This window comes from Phoxinus phoxinus, assembly GCF_949152265.1.
Source record: "Phoxinus phoxinus genome assembly, chromosome: 1".
Lineage (NCBI taxonomy): Eukaryota > Metazoa > Chordata > Actinopteri > Cypriniformes > Leuciscidae > Phoxinus > Phoxinus phoxinus.
Window position 1 is genome coordinate 13,525,098 of NC_136876.1, and position 17,487 is coordinate 13,542,584.

The 17,487-nt window shown below is 38.7% G+C and overlaps 1 protein-coding gene across 3 annotated transcripts; it reads left to right on the forward strand.

Moving 5' to 3' along the window:
• Window positions 1–1,886: 1,886 nt before the first annotated feature.
• On the forward strand, window positions 1,887–16,773 carry mmd (monocyte to macrophage differentiation-associated). 3 transcript variants are annotated; one of them, XM_079623322.1, is made up of 8 exons: window positions 1,887–2,221; window positions 3,616–3,697; window positions 8,515–8,675; window positions 8,892–8,966; window positions 11,789–11,890; window positions 12,383–12,452; window positions 14,269–14,468; window positions 15,782–16,773. In XM_079623322.1, the coding sequence occupies exons 1-8, from the start codon at window positions 2,196–2,198 to the stop codon at window positions 15,789–15,791; spliced, it is 726 nt and encodes a 241-aa protein (XP_079479448.1). In that variant the 5' UTR covers window positions 1,887–2,195; the 3' UTR covers window positions 15,792–16,773. The 3 variants fall into 3 exon arrangements, 1 of the variants encoding a protein (XP_079479448.1); XR_013798942.1 differs by having other exon boundaries at window positions 1,932–2,221; window positions 14,269–14,535; window positions 15,702–16,773; XR_013798943.1 differs by having other exon boundaries at window positions 1,932–2,221; window positions 14,269–14,535.
• The last annotated feature ends 714 nt before the right edge of the window (window positions 16,774–17,487 follow it).

A 17,487-nucleotide genomic window follows, 5' to 3' on the forward strand; every position in this document is an offset into this window, starting at 1 on the left:
GGTTAAATTGGTGCAGTTTAAACTTCTTACACGGCAAATAAAAATCACAGGTCTGTCGATTGCTGTTCATAGTGAGTACATGAAATTAATACAAATTTACCGTGTAATACCATCACTGTTACACTTTTTTGTAACATGCTGAAAGCTTTTAGTCTCACTATCATCCCATTATGAGATAATCTGATGACCTGGCAAACGTTTCGAGTCTGAGACGATGAGACCTGCGGTCAGACAGATAAATCCTCTCTGTATCCACTATCAAAAATACAGTCAAAAGACAAATGTGCTACAATTTAAAATGGCTGTTTTCTATTTTAAAATTACATTTATTCTTGCGGTCAAAGCTGATTTTTTCAGCATCATTTACTCCAGTCTTCAGTGTCACATGATCAAGTATTTTTGATCAAATACAACCTTGGTGAGCATGAAGTTTGTTTAGATGTCGAAGAAAGGCAAGAAAAGCATGACGCTGACTTCTTCTTAATTCAGTTAACAGTCTTACATAAATGTTCAGTGACATCTAATGGCGTTGCTGCTGGTTTATGTAATGTTGCTTCTGGTCACAGAATCCGTGAGCCACGGCTGCTCTTCACCCAAACACACTTTCACATTAACATTGTGCAAGTTCGCCTTCAGCATTAGTTGCAAAATGCGGGTAGGGATGCATTTTATGCGCGTGTGTGTGTTCATGAACAAAAAAAAAATTGGTTCACCCCCAAGGGGGAATTCAGCTACAATACAGGAGCACAAGACTTCACTCTTAAAAATGAAGGTTACCGAAGGGGGTTTTCACAGAAATAGAAAACAAGAACCATTTTTGCTTCCCCTAATAATCATTCAGTGAACAGTCCATTAAAAGAACCTTTTAACCTCGTTTCCACTATAAAGATCCTTTTGTGTTTCGAAAAGTTTTCATGGATGTTAAAAGGTCTTCATGAAAACATGTGACGCCGATAAATAACCTTTATTTTAATGCAAACACACAATGCAATCAAACTGAGAGAAAAACACGGAATGGCATTTTGATCATGTGTTATAATGTTGTTTATATGTCTATGTGGTGTTTTTAATATGCTTTAAGACAAATAATGTGTAAATTCATAAGTCGACACCATTGCTGAGTATTTTCTGCTTAAAACTGCAGTGAACCAAAGACAGTCTCAAAAACACGGTTAGAAATCGCTGGTGTTTCTGACGTCACAAACTACTTTGTAACCAATCAGATCAACGTGTGGATCTCTGAGCTGAGTGAGTGAGTGGAGGCAGGGCTCATTTGCATATCCATAGAACCGCGTAGGCCTATACTAAATGAGGCAAGGGTGTCAAGGGTGTTGAGATACATTCATGCTATTTTAAGGCATGATTTATTTTTTAAAAGTTAAAAAAAAATTAAATATGTAATTTTGGTGATCAAAAATTAGTTATAAGGGATACAATTATTGACTACAGGGGACTTTAAAGAAGCATGGTAGAGCACTTTTTTATTGCATAATTGTAATTCACTACAAAAAGTGATAATATGCAGAGCAGGGAACAAGAAGGTGGGGATACAGAGGAAAAGAAGGGAAAAATGGTAGATGATTTTTTTTGCTGACAAGTTTTTGCTGCTCACCACATTATGTTTGTACAGCTACACTTAATAATTATCGTTTTAAATGACAACTGAATGACAAAAGAGAATCGTTTTCTATTCAATGTCACCTTTGAGCAGCACAGGTCACGATTCAAACAGGTATGGCAACTCTCGCTCGCCACCATACGCCCCGCCCTCATTTGTTGCGTCAAACAAAGCGATATCATTCCCGCCGATGATTGGTCGAACTCATCAACCGCCTCACTCCAGCCGCGCTCCCATTGGCTGAAAGTCCCCGTCAATCATGTCTGCCGGAAAAAAAAATTGATTAAAATGTACAACTCCGTCTCCGGCTTTTGATAGTCACAGAAAGAGGGATAAAGGCGGAGAAAGAGAGAGAGAGGGATCCGACACAAGATGGAATGATGTGACAAACGGTCTCTTATGGATGATTTAGGGTGTGTTTGAGCCGTTATGGTGGCACGGACGCGTTTTGTGTCGGTTTGGGATTGATTTTTTTTGTGAATGGGGATTTTGCCGCAGGCCTCGGACATCTGATTCATTTTCATAACCCGATTCATTGACTGATCTCAGCTCTGTTTTTGATTTGTGTATTCGCGAGATGAAGAGGGTGAATAGTCTCCAGAGGTGAGTATGGAGGCTAGCCAGACAGCTAACGGGTCCTATTACTATCACAACGCATTGTCTGATCTGTCTGTTTGTTTATTGCTCATTAATTCTGTCTGTTTGTTCAGAAATCTGAATATGTCGTGAATCTTCATGCATTTGTCCTGTATTGCGATCAGACAGTGCACTGACATACAGGCTCATCCTGACATTATGCTTTATTGATTTACTCAGATCATGCATAGATGGCAGAGCATGTGCTTTTATTGACTCTATAGCCTACCATGCACTCCCTATTCAGAGATCAGACTTAATTTATTTAATGCAGAGATCAGATCATGTAGCTCATCTTGTGGTCTGATCATGCTTTATTTAAGTGCATTGACTTTCTGTTCCGAGATCAGATCATGCATGCATTACAGACCAGCTGTTTTTATATAGTCTCTAATCAGAGATCAGACCTTTATTCTTGATGCAAAGATCAGACCTAGGCAATTTTTTCTATGGTGCTTTATACACTACATACATACAGAAATAACACTCTGCAATCTGATCATGCTTTTGTTTTATTGCATGCTCTGATCTCTTTATTAAACAGATGTGCTGTTCTCTTGTAGATGCATCGTGTGTATGGATCAGAACATGCATTGATCTAAAAGCCTGTCTTGTGACTGATCCTGCCAGGAAAGACGCTTATTGACTTCGCTCCCTCCGTTCAGAGATCAGATTTTGCACAGATATCAGTGCATCATGTCTATTTATTGACTCAATATTGACTCCTAGACTCACTTCATGGTCTGATATCTCCTCTCCAAACATCAGCAGTGTCAGGATTCATCCGCATGGGTGTAGGGATGGAGGGGAATGCAGTATGGATACGGATGTGTGTGTGTGTGTGTGTTTAATGAGCACGCACCACTGCATCAGACGCCACCATGTTTGACATCATTGCTGCATCCGTTGAGGAGTTAAGCATTTAAACAAACAGGCCTGACAAAAACAGCACATCTGTATAAGTCACACACACACTGCAGGTTATGAGTTTGCTTTACTCATCATTGATAGAGAAAGATCTGGCAGAGATAATCACAGGCTGGTGTCTGTGCATTATTTCTATATTTCTTAGACCGATACAGAAGTATTAAAGAGTTTTTCTTCCCTCTTTACAAGCAATTCATTATTTTATTTTAATTATGTAGAAATCACATTTGAATGCATTTTATGTTTGTCATTATCTTAAACTTTTTATTTTAAAGAAATCTTTTTTTTTTTGGACAAATAGTTTAACATCCTTGGTCACTCACTACAAAAAAAATCTTCCATTTGTGTCCATACTTGCATCAGAAGTAAGCAGTGTGTTTTTTTTCCGCTCCATTGATTGTGAAAAATAAAGGCACCGGTTTGTTGTGTTTCAGGTTTATGAACACCCGGGCGGCTGCAAACTGCCGTTACCAGCCCACATGTTACGAGCACGCGGCCAACTGCTACACCCATGCGGTAACTGACATTCATTCTTTAACTAACACAAATAAATAAATCCACCCAAGCGTTCATTTTCAGTCGTGTCAGGGCTCCAGAAGACTAACACTTAAGCGCAGGAGCGCCGGTGACACTAAGGGTGTGTTCACACTCGGCAGGTTTGGTTGGATTAAAACGAACTCTGGTGTGATTGCTCTGTTAGCACGGTTCATTTGAATAAGTGTGAACGCGCTGACATCTGAACACTGGTGCCACCAAACAAGTGGACCGAGACGCTGAAAAGATGGGTCTCAGTCCATTTTTGAACAAACTGGTGAAATATGAACGCAACACGGACCAAAGACGTGTAAACGAACCAAAAACAGGACATGATGTCACAAGATGTGACCCTAAAAAGGACCGAATCCTCAAGCGTATCAGTTTTTCTCGTCATAGTCGTGATGTTGCCCGTCTCAGTTCAGTACAGGATCAGAACCGCGTCTCCTCGCAGCAGATCTTGGTTTGTGTGACGGAGGGATTCTTGGCGCCGTTTTGACTCATTCACACGTTTTATAAGCTCTATATGTTCAGTAAGTTATGTCGTGAAATATACGTAATAAAAGCCGATCAATCAGGTTGTAAACATCTCCCTTTGCCTTTAGGTTCAGTGTTAAAAATGCCAATATGAACGCTAAGCGGACCACGACTTTGTTTTTTTTTTGGTCCGAACCAAGCGAACTGAACTGCAAGTGTGAACACACCCTATGTTCAGATGGTGGCACCAGCACCTGATTTGGTGGGGTGGGGGGATTTTTAATCATAAAGGTAATTTAATCCTAAAACTACTATTGTTTTGCATTAAAAAAATGCAGTAACTGATAATAGGCTATTCCATTTAATTCTTGGAAATGCACATTTGACAGTAAAGTGCTGAGCTTGAGTTAATATGCAGATAACTTAACTTTTATTAACTGCAGTAACATGTACAGACCTAATTTGTGTATTTTTGGTCATCACATTAAAAATAACATTTAAATTGGATGATATTAAGAACTGTAAAGTGCTGCAAAAAGTGCGAAGCACTTAAAAGTCCTTGAAAAAAGTGCTTGAATTTAACTCTCAAAACTAAGGTCGTACGAACTCCGAGATAAATAATGTAAAAACACTCGACTATTTCTGCCACACTATCAGCTCAAAAGCTCACCAAAACATGCTCACTCCAAGAAAAACCCAAATGATTCGAGGAATTAACCAATGACTTTAACCGCTTGAATGTAAAGCTGCAGGTTCAAAATCTGGTCCTTTATCACATTAAAACCATGTTACTCGTCTAAAACAAAGTCTCACCAACAACAAAGACGGCAAATTGATTGACAGGTCTTAAACTGAACCAAAAAGCATTGTGTTCAGTAAAAAAAAAAATGTCTTGATGTTGGCCTTCACTACTCCTTATTTTTCTGTGATGCTTTCCTCATTATACACGTGTTCGAACATATTAAAATCACACGACTAAACCGCCAGTGTAAAAAAAACCTAAATTGCGTCCAACCACCCAATGGCTTTTTCTCCGGTCCAACCCGATCAAAAGAAACCCAACTGGGTGGGACACTCCCAAATGTTGCCATATTATCCACACCATTGACGAATTTTCCATTATTTATGACACCGCGGTTCCCCGCCATTAACAGAATTTTCCGGCTTTCCGTGTTTTCACTGTTATACCGTAGGGGGCGCTATTATGCATTTTCTGAAAGAGTGCTGGATCTCCGGATCAAATCACAGGCAAAGTAGAAGCAAAAACAAGTGATCGAAGCATTGCTTTTGCACATGTACAAATCAATGATGGCTCAATATCGCGCAGCTTCTGCTTTTGAAACCGCCGAGATTTAAATTCCAGAAGAAATGGGATAATCTTTCACTGGTGATGATGTGTTGGCTTGTGTTTTTATATGTATTATTAACTCAATATTACAGGTTTTTACTATGGTACTTTTTAATGTTTTTACCTTTACTATGGTTTTACCACCGTGTCAGCTGACACCTTCGTCTTGTTGTGTTTTGTTAGTTTAGCAAAATCCCCTGCTGATGTCTATTGCACATAGATATTCATACATGCGTCTGATTGCGGTTGCAGACACTCAGTCAACTTGCTCTCGAATGTTCACTTTGACCTTTCCAATATGGCCGATGACTTACTAATAGCAGCCGCTAATGAGGCATATGTAAGCAATAAGGTACGAGAGTCTGTGCTGTATCGTGAATAAGTCACGGCTGAAGGGCGTTGTTAAGCACAGCGCGAAGTGGAGTGGCTACAACCCCTTCAGCCGTGACTTATTCACAATACAGCACTAGCCTCGAGTACCTTATTGCTTTTATAAAACGGTTACCACTCAATACAAATATTAAAGCTGAAAAATATGTATCTATGCAACTTTCATGAAGTAAAATCCCTAAAAGCCTTCCTTCCGCTGGAAAAAATAGTCCCTGACCGTGCGTGAACAGCAACAGAAGTTACATTATTTCGCCAATAGATGGCAGCAAAGACTGTCTTTATGAGTGAGTAAGTCAGTAGAAATTACTTTTACATTGAAAGAACTCAAACTTATGATCACGGAGAAGGAAGACGAATGACTAGGCACGGGAAAACCCATTAACTGTTAAAAGGACAAGATATCGCAGCGGACATTCAAACTGATTTATTTATTATGAATATAGGACTGACCTGAAGAAAAATGCCATGTCTACTGTAAATGCAGGTACACTCGCTTACTCGATCTCTCACAATACTCTACTATAGAGCTGGTAAGTCCCGCCCCCTCCGCTAACCCCGCTGGACCTCAAAGTTGAAAAACCGTCAATGCAAGTGAATGGGAGAAAATAATTATTTTCTGGTCCCGTTTGAATTGTGCCATGAATTTGAACATATGTTGACTGTGAATTTTTTATATAATCTTTCGTGTGAAAAATACTACAATTTAGCGGGTAGAAGTTTGATACGGGTAGACTTTGTGTGAGAGCACTTTGTGGACTACAACTCCTCGCTGCTTTCGACGCGTTTGAAACGTCAACACCACTAGCACACGGCTCTAGCTCACGGATCCCGCTAGACATGGCTGTGTCTTTGGTGCACTTCACCCCCTTCTTTCAGGGAGAGGACAAAATCGTTGAGGTTGGCGAAAATCACGGGTAAGTCAACTTTATGTGGTGACGTCACATAGGCGACATGTAGTCTTTCTCGTTATGTCTTTTCCACAACTGCTAGCCGACGAATCATACCATATACTGTCAAACTTGTAACATGAAAAATTATATAAAAAATTCACAGACAACATATGTTCACATTCATGGCACAATTCAAACGGGACCAGAAAATAATAATTTTCTCCCATTCACTTGTATTGACGGTTTTTCAACTTTGAGGTCCAGCGGGGTTTTACGGAGGGGGCGGGACTTACCAGCTCTATAGAGCTGGTAAGTCCCGCCCCTTCCGCTAACCCCGCTGGACCTTTAGGTTGAAAAATCGTCAATGCAAGTGAATGAGAGAAAATAATTATTTTCTAATCCCGTTTGAATTTTGCAATGAATGTGAACATATGTTGTCTGTGAATTTTTTATATAATTTTTCGTGTAAAGAATGCTACAATTTAGCGGGTATAATTTTGACATCTGGGTACAAAACACACAGGCATCTCGATCTAATTCCTTAGATCATCGCACTGTGATTTGTGGAGGGAAAATGTGTTATGCGGTGACGTCACATATGCAACGTGTAGTCTTTCTCGTTATGTGTATTACACAACTGCTAGCCAAAGAATCATACAATATACTGTCAAACTCGTTACATGAGAAATTATATAAAAAATTCACAGTCAACATATGTTCACATTCATGGCACAATTCAAACGGGACCAGAAAATAATTATTTTCTCTCATTCACTTGCATTGACGCTTTTTCAACCTAGAGGTCCACTTGGAGTTTTACGGATGGGCGGGACTTACCAGCTCTATAGCTTCAATGAACAATATCAACGAGATCAAACATGTGTTTGCGTTGCTAAGAGTGGTTGCTATGGGTGTTGTGTAGTGATACAGAACCGTTGGGTGAAGCGGTCAATGCCGTGTTTTATCGTGAATAAAACACAGCTATTGACCAATCGGAATCAAGGATTGGAACTAACCGTTTTATAAATAATATATATATATGTATTAAGACCACCCAGATGTAGTTTTTGACAAAATTTGTTTTGCTTTTTTTATTAAACCTACCCACATTCAAGTGTTGATAAAATAATGCATTAAGCTAGAATAAAATGTCTTCGTTTAAAGGGTTAGTTCACCCAAAAATGAAACTTCTGTCAGTAATCACTCACCCTCATGTTGTTTCCCGTAAGACTTTCGTTCATCTTCGAAACACAAATTAAGTTTTTTTTTATTAAATCCGAGATTTCTCACTCCTCCATTAATTGTAATTGAAACTTGCCGGCCCAGAAAGTTAGTAAAAAGAATGTTTAAAATAGTCCAAGTGACTACAGTGGCTCAACCATAAGTTTATCAAGCGACGAGAATACTTTTGTGCGCAAAAAACAACAACAAAAATAACGACTTTATTCAACTATTCATTTTCTTCTGTGTGGGCCGCGAGTGAGTTCACGTAGTGTAACAGCGCAGCGCTTCTGGGTTGTACGTCAGAACGTAGGCTCACTATTGGCCAGCGTCACGCGCATCACACACATGACCTGCGTCGGCCAATAGTGAGCCTGCCGTACAACCCAGAAGCGCTGCGCTGTTGCACTACGAGTACGAGGCGAGGAAAGAGTTAAATGTTTGTCTGATGGCCTGTCTTCATCCCTCTGCAGTTCCTGATCGTGCCAGCGTTCGTGGGAATGGCCCTGTTACACCGGCTGTCAGACGACCGCTGGGAGCGGATCACGGCCTGGGTCTACGGCATGGGTCTGATCGCACTCTTCCTCGTCTCCACCGTCTTTCACATCATCTCCTGGAAAAAGAGCCACATGAGGTTTGTTTGCAGAATCACTGCTGAGTTTCTGGGAGTCATTTAAATGCAGGAGTACAAGAGTGACTTCTGAACCTGTAGTTGTGCAACTCAGATCCCATTTGCATTCTTCTATTATTTGAACTTTAGTGTTTCTGAAGTCTTTGTTATGGGACGCAAACTCACTGCCTGTACTTTAAACGATGTCTGATACCGTGTCCTGTGTGTTTCCTCTCTCAGGAGCATGGAGCACTGCTTCCACATGTGTGACCGAGTCGTCATTTACTTCTTCATCGCTGCCTCTTACACACCATGGTACGCTTTTGTTTATACATATTTACTGAAATCACTGAGCTACATCAAAAAGAAAAGAAAAAATAAGACCAGGTTTATATTAATATTTTATTTTAGTTCTATGTGTCTGAAAGAAGTATCTTAGGCCGTGTGTCCACCAAAGCGTTTTAGCGGCGAGCTATGTGCGCTTGAGAGCGTTTTGGCAGCGCAGTTTTTTTCTTCAGTTGAGACGCTTCGTTGCTATGATACTGAATATCCGTTGGTCGGTGTGGTATTAGTCCCACCCCTTCCTCCCCTGTGATTGGACGGTTGGGTAAAAAGTGACAGTGATGAGCGCTGCGTTTTACCCAAAGTTGAACATTCTTCAACTCTCGGCGACCGCTAAAAAATGGCGAACGCTCAACGCTTCAGCGTGAAAAAGACGCTCAGCGCCTCATGGCGTTTTAAAAACGCGGCCGCGTGAAAAAACGTGTTTTCTATGTGAGTGTGTTCAAATGTAATTTATTCCTGTGATCAAAGCTGATTTTTCAGCATCATTACTCCAGTCTTCAGGGTCACATGATCCTTCAGAAATCATTATAATATGATGATTTGATGTTCTTGAAACATTTCTGATGATTATTATTATTATCAATGTTGAAAACGGTTCATATGTTTGTGGGCAAAAAAGGTTTTTCTTTTATGAATAGAAAGTTTATTTAAAATAGAAATCTTTCGAAACATTATTAATGTCTTTGCTGTGACTTTTGATCCACAATCGATGCGTTTCCTCATTTCTTAACAGTCTCTAACATCTTGCACTTGCAGAAGGGAAGTCGCTGTGTAAAAATGCATTTACATGCATCATTTTTGTCTCACTTTCATGTCCGCGATCTGGTAGCACAACGTTTTTGATCCAGCAGTCTGTCACGACAGCGTTCGGACACTTTTCCTCTGCATAAATCATGCTAGCATCTTCATGTGTAGTTTAATTATCATTAATTAGCATTATCAGTGATTTTATAATTATAAAATGGACACAAGTTCCAACTCTAAAATATAATTTAATGAGCCATGTTCAAACTACACACACATCAGTAACCGAGCATCAATATATGAATGCTTGTTTACACTTTGTTTTACAACGTCTTTGTTGCATATCTTACATGCACTTACTGTAGTAATAACAGTAAATTATGCAGATTACATGCAACTAATACAAACCCTAACCCTAATTAATATTGTTCATTACTTGCATGTATAATTACACTGGAACAATGACACCGTGTAACTGAATGCTTATATATTAAAAAAGTACATGCAATATTAAATAAAGTTAAGTTAATTATCTATATTGCCTGCAAGAAGAGTTAGTAATGCTTTACAATAATGTATCATTAGTAAATGCATTAACTAATACATTTGTTTATTATTCTTTGTTAAAGTCCCTGTAAAGGCAATTCTAAAAAAAAATTCTTAACACATTATAAATGTTAGAAATGTATTGCTAAAACATATTACAAAGACTGTGAACTGCGAAGTACTGAATGGTGGAGTTAGACCGTTAAACAGTTTTTCACCATTGCTATTTTCCGGATTTTTTGGGCGGGGCTAAAACGGGGGCTCGATGACGCACTGGAGCCCCTGAGCTCCTGGACACGCCCCTACTTGATGACGCACTGGAGCCCCTGAGCCTGGCCGCTCTCTAACAATATAAACAGAGCACATTCGCATCAGTTTGGCGCTCAATCGCGAGTTACTGTCAGTAATATTATTAGTTACTACAGCCTACAGTTTGCTAGTTAGCTAAGCCTTTGTCATGGAAATGCGTACTACCTGGATGCGATCATAAACAGATCGGTGTCCTTATTTAAATTTTCTAAAAACGATCACATCAAGAAGAGGTGGATTAATTTTGTGAAGAGCCACCTTGATGCAGAGCTGAGGATCACCACCAAAACCCGCCTCTGTAATGATCATTTTACACGGGATAGTTTTATAAACTTTCGTCTGTTACTGGTGAATGGGGCCGAACCGACTATCTCCCGCGTCGGCCTTCATCCTCCCGTCGCGCCGACACCTGGTGTCATCCTCGGCAGTACGTGCCCACCAATGAGGGTAAGCTGCCTTGTGTGCTTATGTTCAAACATATATGGCTTGGTAAAACCTAATAAGCTGCTAGGAGCATCCATTCCGGCTGTAGCGGTGACAGTTGAGTGTGGCGACTGCAGCTTTCCCGTGAGTGGGCGTGGTTTTAGCGCAGCCAGCAGACACGCCCCCAGCGTTTGAGAGCAGAGATCACTGCTCGTTTTTTCAAGATTTTGATAGCTTGTTTTATGTACTTGCCGGCTTTTTTATCATTCAAATTTGGCTGGGTGGCTAATAACACATTTTCCTGTGATATGACAAACTCAGAACACATACTTAATTTTGACTTTACAGGGACTTTAAAGTTAGTTACTGTTCATGATAGCTATAATATTAACAAAAACATTATTAGAAACAACAAAAGCTGTATAAGTAAATGTTGGAATTAACATTAAGACAAATAAACACTGCAGAAATATTGTTTATTGTTCATGTTAACCAATGTAGTTAACTAATGAATCCTTGTGAAGTGCTACGGAATAATTATTAAGGGTGGTTATTATTTATTAATTAGAATAAATGTAATTCTGTATTTTTATTATCGTTATTATGTGTTTTTTCACACTGAAGTGTTTTATATTGCTGATTTATAGAAACAATATGCCACTTGAGATTTGATATATCTCACATTCCTGTGTGATGAGCGCAGCACTAATATGTGTGTGTGTGTGTGTGTGTGTGTGTGTGTGTGTGTGTGTGTGTGTGTGTTCCTGCAGGCTGAATCTGCGTGAGCTCGGGCCGCTCGCCGCTCACATGCGCTGGTTTGTTTGGTTGATGGCGGCCGCCGGGACCATCTACGTGTTTAACTACCACGAGAAGTACGTCTGGCTTCAACTCAATGACTGTATCTGACGTCGTATCTTAATTATGGGCTAGGGTAATAATAACTGACATGCGCGAAGTGTTATATTACATTCGGTTGTGATTATTTTAGATAATTTCGAGGTGTGCATTTTAAGTGCATAAAATATTTAAAAATAAGTGCCATATTGGTTCATAGATCCTTCAAGGACATTTTACACCGTATTTATATATAGTTTCACAGTCAAAAAAATATTTAATTGTGTAATACAAATTTTGCTAAATTTGTAGATGCAATTTAAATGCATAGTTAAATCTTTTTTGAGTGCAGGTTTATTGCAAATAAATGAGGTGTATTAAGCGTGACAAGATTGATAATTTAACATGCACAAACTATAAACATTTCTCTATTGTTAATTGCTTTAATTGTTATGTACCTATTTATTATGTGTTCATGTTCTTGAATGCGAGTCTGATGATAAAGTCTGTGTGTTGTGTGTTTTGCGCAGGTATAAGTTAGTGGAGTTGGCGTTTTACTTGACCATGGGCTTCTTTCCTGCGCTGGTGGTGACATCAATGGTGAGTGTGTGAGATCACTTCCTGTTAAGCTCATCAAGATAATGGCTGCGTCTGAAATCGCTTGGGTGGGTACCGGTGCTTATTTTGAATAAATAATTACTCCACGACCGCTAAAAAAGCACATTCTGTATAGTATGAGTGTCTCATGTAGTCTGGACGTTCGCCATGTCATGATCATGTGACCTACCAGCATCACTTATGTAGCTTCACGTTCACTTCCATTCATAAATCCTCTCCCTTGGCATCATGGGATAGTAACGTGTCCGTCGTACACACACTTCAGAAGTAGTAGGTCATCCAGTGAATTTTTGCAGACTCTTATGAGAACTGTGAACTCAGACGTACTATATAGTAGAGAAGTGTGTGATTTGAGACGCAGCCGATCTGAGTTCTACATGTGCTTGTAAAGGCTAAGCATTAGTTATCAGACCTTTAATTAACCCGACGACTTAAAGAGTGTGTAGGAGGAATCACTGCATTGTATATGTGTGTGTGTGTGTATATATAAATATATATATATTATATATTTACATGCATACATTGATCAGCGTTTACAAAGTAATTCTGTATTATGGATTTTAAGAGAACGTTTATTCACCATTATGTTTTACCGTATTACTTGCTGTAATATATATATATATATTTTTAAATTACATGTTTTTTATAATTTAATCAGCATAAATGGAGCTACACTCAATACTTCTGTGCTATTAATACTTTACTGTTTAGAATTATTCGTTGTTTTTACTACTTCTTGTTTTACATTACATAATGAGATCATGAAATGCTTAATTGTCATGTAAACAGTGCAACAAAAAAAGTCCTAATATAAACTTAATTTTCTTAATAATTTGTATAACAATCCAGCCATGGTTTGACCGGTTGTATCTCTTTCGCATAAAGTATAAATACAGCACCTGTGTACATTATACAGTACAATAAAGACTTGTGTACAGCTGTTCTGTATAGTTAACATTACATGTTTACATTTATCCAGAGCAACTTTACTTACAAAAGAGAAACAAAAGATCCAACAATATTTGTAATCTACAATGCCAGATTATTAGACAACTAACGTTAGATTAGGCTAGTGTTTCTTCGGCTAGTGTGCGTGTATGTGTGATATGAGTAATTCAAACCTTAGTGAAATATAACATAACCTTTGCTTTAGGCCCATTTGAGTCATAGACAGCAGCAGAACTGTGTTCAGTTTAATATAAAGATGTGACTGCTAATCGGCACGTGTCCCGTGTCACAGACTCTGGCGCCACCTCGTGGTCGAGGGGATTAATGCAGGGAGATTTATTTGGTGCCTAAGAATTTGGAAATGAACAACATACACTTTTATTAAGAGCTAAATGTATTTTATAAAACGGATAGGTCCGGTCCTTGATTCTGATTGGTTGAGGCGCGTTGTAAATTACTCAACACGCACACTTGTGACCGCATTACATTAGTATTACTGCGCAACTGCCGTTTGTGATTCTTTGTTGCTGCATGTGTTGCTTAGCAACCTCTCTGGAACTACATTGCTTAGTGGAGGATTAAATGTGTGTATATGTGTTATAAATTAATAAATATAACGTTATATTTTTGTTGCTGGTGTTTATTTTATGAATACAACAAATATTAAAATGAATATTTGAAAATGTAAATTAATATTTTTATGGAGTAACATCTGTGGTGAAGTATAGTGGGCTACTACGACTAGGATATTTGAACATTTAAATGTGTCCAAAAACCAAAGTAAAATGTGGGACAGAAACCAAGCTTGATTTGCATGTCCGTAACTGTGTTTTGTTCTTGTTTTGGTCAGAGTAACACAGACGGGCTGTACGAGCTGGCGTTCGGGGGCTTCGTCTATTGCCTGGGCGTCGTCTTCTTCAAGTCCGACGGCGTGATTCCCTTCGCTCACGCCATCTGGCACGTGTTCGTGGCGCTGGCAGCCGCCATCCACTACTACGCCATCTGGAAGTACCTGTACCGAAGCTCCACGCTGGAGGACATCAGGGACGTGTGAGCGTTTTATCACCGAAACACCATGATCGTCTCGTCCCGACGCTCCAAACACCATCGTTTACCAGTACGACCATGCAATGTTTACTGTTTTCTAACCGATTGCAATCAGCGAAGTGTGTGTGTGTGTGTCGCTGTATCGAGTGCTCATTCGCCACAGCTGCAACAACGTGTTCGTCAGTATTATGTACATATATTCCACTGAAAGCAGATGAATTGTGATGATTTTTCCGTGACACACGCGCACACACACAGTGGTTGATTCATATCATCTGTAGTGAATTAGTTTGCTTTATTCTTGCGACTTTCTGTATCAGATCTATTTTTGCATCTCAACTTACTTCAGACGTACAGCTAGTTTGTTTTCTACGAAGCGCTGGTGGTTTTCTACGCTCTCGCCGTGTTTCTGCTCTTTCAGCGGGATTTGAAAGTGCAGCACCGAGCTTTTTTTTTTTTCTATGCGGCACTTTTCTAACTGGAAGAACCACTTCTGTTTGATATTCCATCATCACACCTGAAATATTGTCGTCGAGAACCTCATGAAAGACGTTTCTCAAATCCAGCACAGTTTTAAATGGATATTTGATGGAGAAACGGTAACCGAGGACGAGTCGAATTGATCCCTGCGGGTTGTGATGATATCCACTATCCACTGAATCTGACAAAAACGGGTCATATTTCACCCCAAAACCATAAGAAAAAATGCATAAAGAACCTGAAGCCTATACTATTTTTAGGACCAATATGTTTTTTTTTGCATTGTGATATTTGCATCTCATTATAATCTCATTACTACTGTCTTTTTTTCTTTTTTTAAATATATATATTTTTATATATATGATTCCTGGTCATCGTCATTTGTCCTTTTCGTCGTCTTAATTTTTAATATATATATATATATATATATATATATATATATATATTTTATCAATTATAATATTTAGTCAATTGAATTTGGGAGGAAATGTGCTTAATTGTCACAAAATTGGCACTTTTCTTCTCAATTCCTGGTCGTCGTCATTCGTCCTTTTTGTTGTCTTTATTCTTAATTATTTTTTTAAATTACCGTTATAAGTTTTAATATCTCTCTCTCTCTCTCTCTCTCTCTCTCTCTCTCTCTCTCTCTCTCTCTCTCTCTCTCTCTCTCTCTCTCTCTCTCTCTCTCATTTATATATGTATATATATATGTGATTTAAATGAAATGATATAATGTATAAATCTATTGCATTATAGTCGATTGAATTTGGGGATAGTGTGCTTAATTGTCATGAAAGTTTTACAATTATTATTATTATTTTTTTAAATCTTTGTAGTGAAATATGACTGTTTTTGGCAAGTTTTGGTGCGGTTCACTTATTAACGCACATGAGAGATCGAGAGAGATCGACAGATGATCTTCGTCCCGTCATGCACATCATCACTACGAGTTTCGGAGGATCATGGGAACTCGTGTCCTTCAGTCGGCATCATCATTCCAAGGACCCGCGCTGGTTCCTGACACTGTGAATGCGTTCAGCTGCGCTCTTCGAGTCACTGTTGTTCAGTTGAGGCACTGATCTGTTGGGATTCAGGAATCGCTGCGATCCGCTGGGTGGAAACTCTGATGTTTTTTTAAGTGCTAAACCCGGAGGTCTGGATCGCAGCTATCTCGCATATTTAAGTGTTTTGCTCAACGGCTAAAGCTTTTGGTTTGTAATATTTTCACCAGACAGCAACATGGTGTCGGCCCAGATCCTGAAATCCTTTGTGTACCGGATCTGGGCCACTGTCTGGGGTCGATAAACACATGCTTATTCTTCTGGTGCGTTCACGTCATGTTGGAATAGCCCTAGTTACTAGTTTCAGACTAGTAAAAACCATTCATGTTTTTTTTTTTTTTTTTTTTTTCTGGACGTTTATGGAACTTCTCTTCACATTTTTCTTCTTTATTTATTTCTCTCTTTTTTGGCAGTAGCATATAGAGGTGAAGTATTGTCGTCCTCGTAGTAGTTCTGACATGACGAGAACGCGCCATGGTTGTGATTTCGGGTGTTTGTGAGATGTGTTCGGACTGCATGAAGAGAGCCGTTTTGACTGGCTCTTGTACTCTGGGACAGACTTTTGTAAAATCTTTCTACATCCTGTTTTGGCACATGATTCTGCACTGGCCTTTTCTCAGATCTAACTGTGTGAAACCTCTTCTAAAGCTTCTGATGTCTTCATCATACATCATTCTGGTGTTTTGGTGCTGGTGTTATTATAAAGACTAAATGTGTCCAATACTGAAGAAGTTTCTAAAGTGTTAATAAATGAAAGAAGTAACCGTAACTCTTGTGTATGTGTTTTTGTTTCATCCAAGTCATTATTCCAAGTTTCACACATAGATTAAAATGTTCACTACTGTACTTTTCTTTCAATTATTTTGCTCAAGATTTGCTTTCAAATATACATTTCGTGCAGGATATACTTTTTAAAGAAATTACACTCCAAAAATGCTAGAAAATTCCAAAAAATAAACAAGTCACTCCCACACCCCTATATGTTTTTATATCTTATATTAAAGGTACAAAATGTATAGAAGCTTGTTTCCACCACAGAATAAAAAAAGGTAATTGCGACTTTTTAATCACACAGCCAAAGTAAAAAAGTTTACATTCGCAATTTTGATCTCATAATTGCGTGATATAAATTCGCAATTGTGTGTTTAGAAAAAAAAAAATCAGTCTTTTTTTCCCCTTAGAATTGGACTTAATGTGAAAAACTATTATGAGAAAATGTGTCAGAATTGCGAGATAACGTCGCAATTAAAATGTTTTATTCTGTGGCAGAAACAAGCTTCCATAACAATGTAACTTATTTTTGTTCAAAATCAAAATTAAAATTAAATGAGTCAATACATCACCAATCCCTCTTCCAAAACGTGTTGTTTGTTGTCCCTGGTTCACTATGGTAAGCCTATATTATAAGTGTTTACATTTTAGACCTGTCGGGGATGGTTTTTGCGGGAAATTGTGTAGCTACGTGGGTGTCTCGTCATATC

Coding starts and splice junctions, on each gene's coding strand:
- mmd (XM_079623322.1), top strand. CDS start 2,196: ATGAAGAGGGTGAATAGTCTCCAGAG. Junction 2,222..3,615: donor AGGGTGAATAGTCTCCAGAG/GTGAGTATGGAG, acceptor GTTGTGTTTCAG/GTTTATGAACACCCGGGCGG. Junction 8,676..8,891: donor TGGAAAAAGAGCCACATGAG/GTTTGTTTGCAG, acceptor TTCCTCTCTCAG/GAGCATGGAGCACTGCTTCC.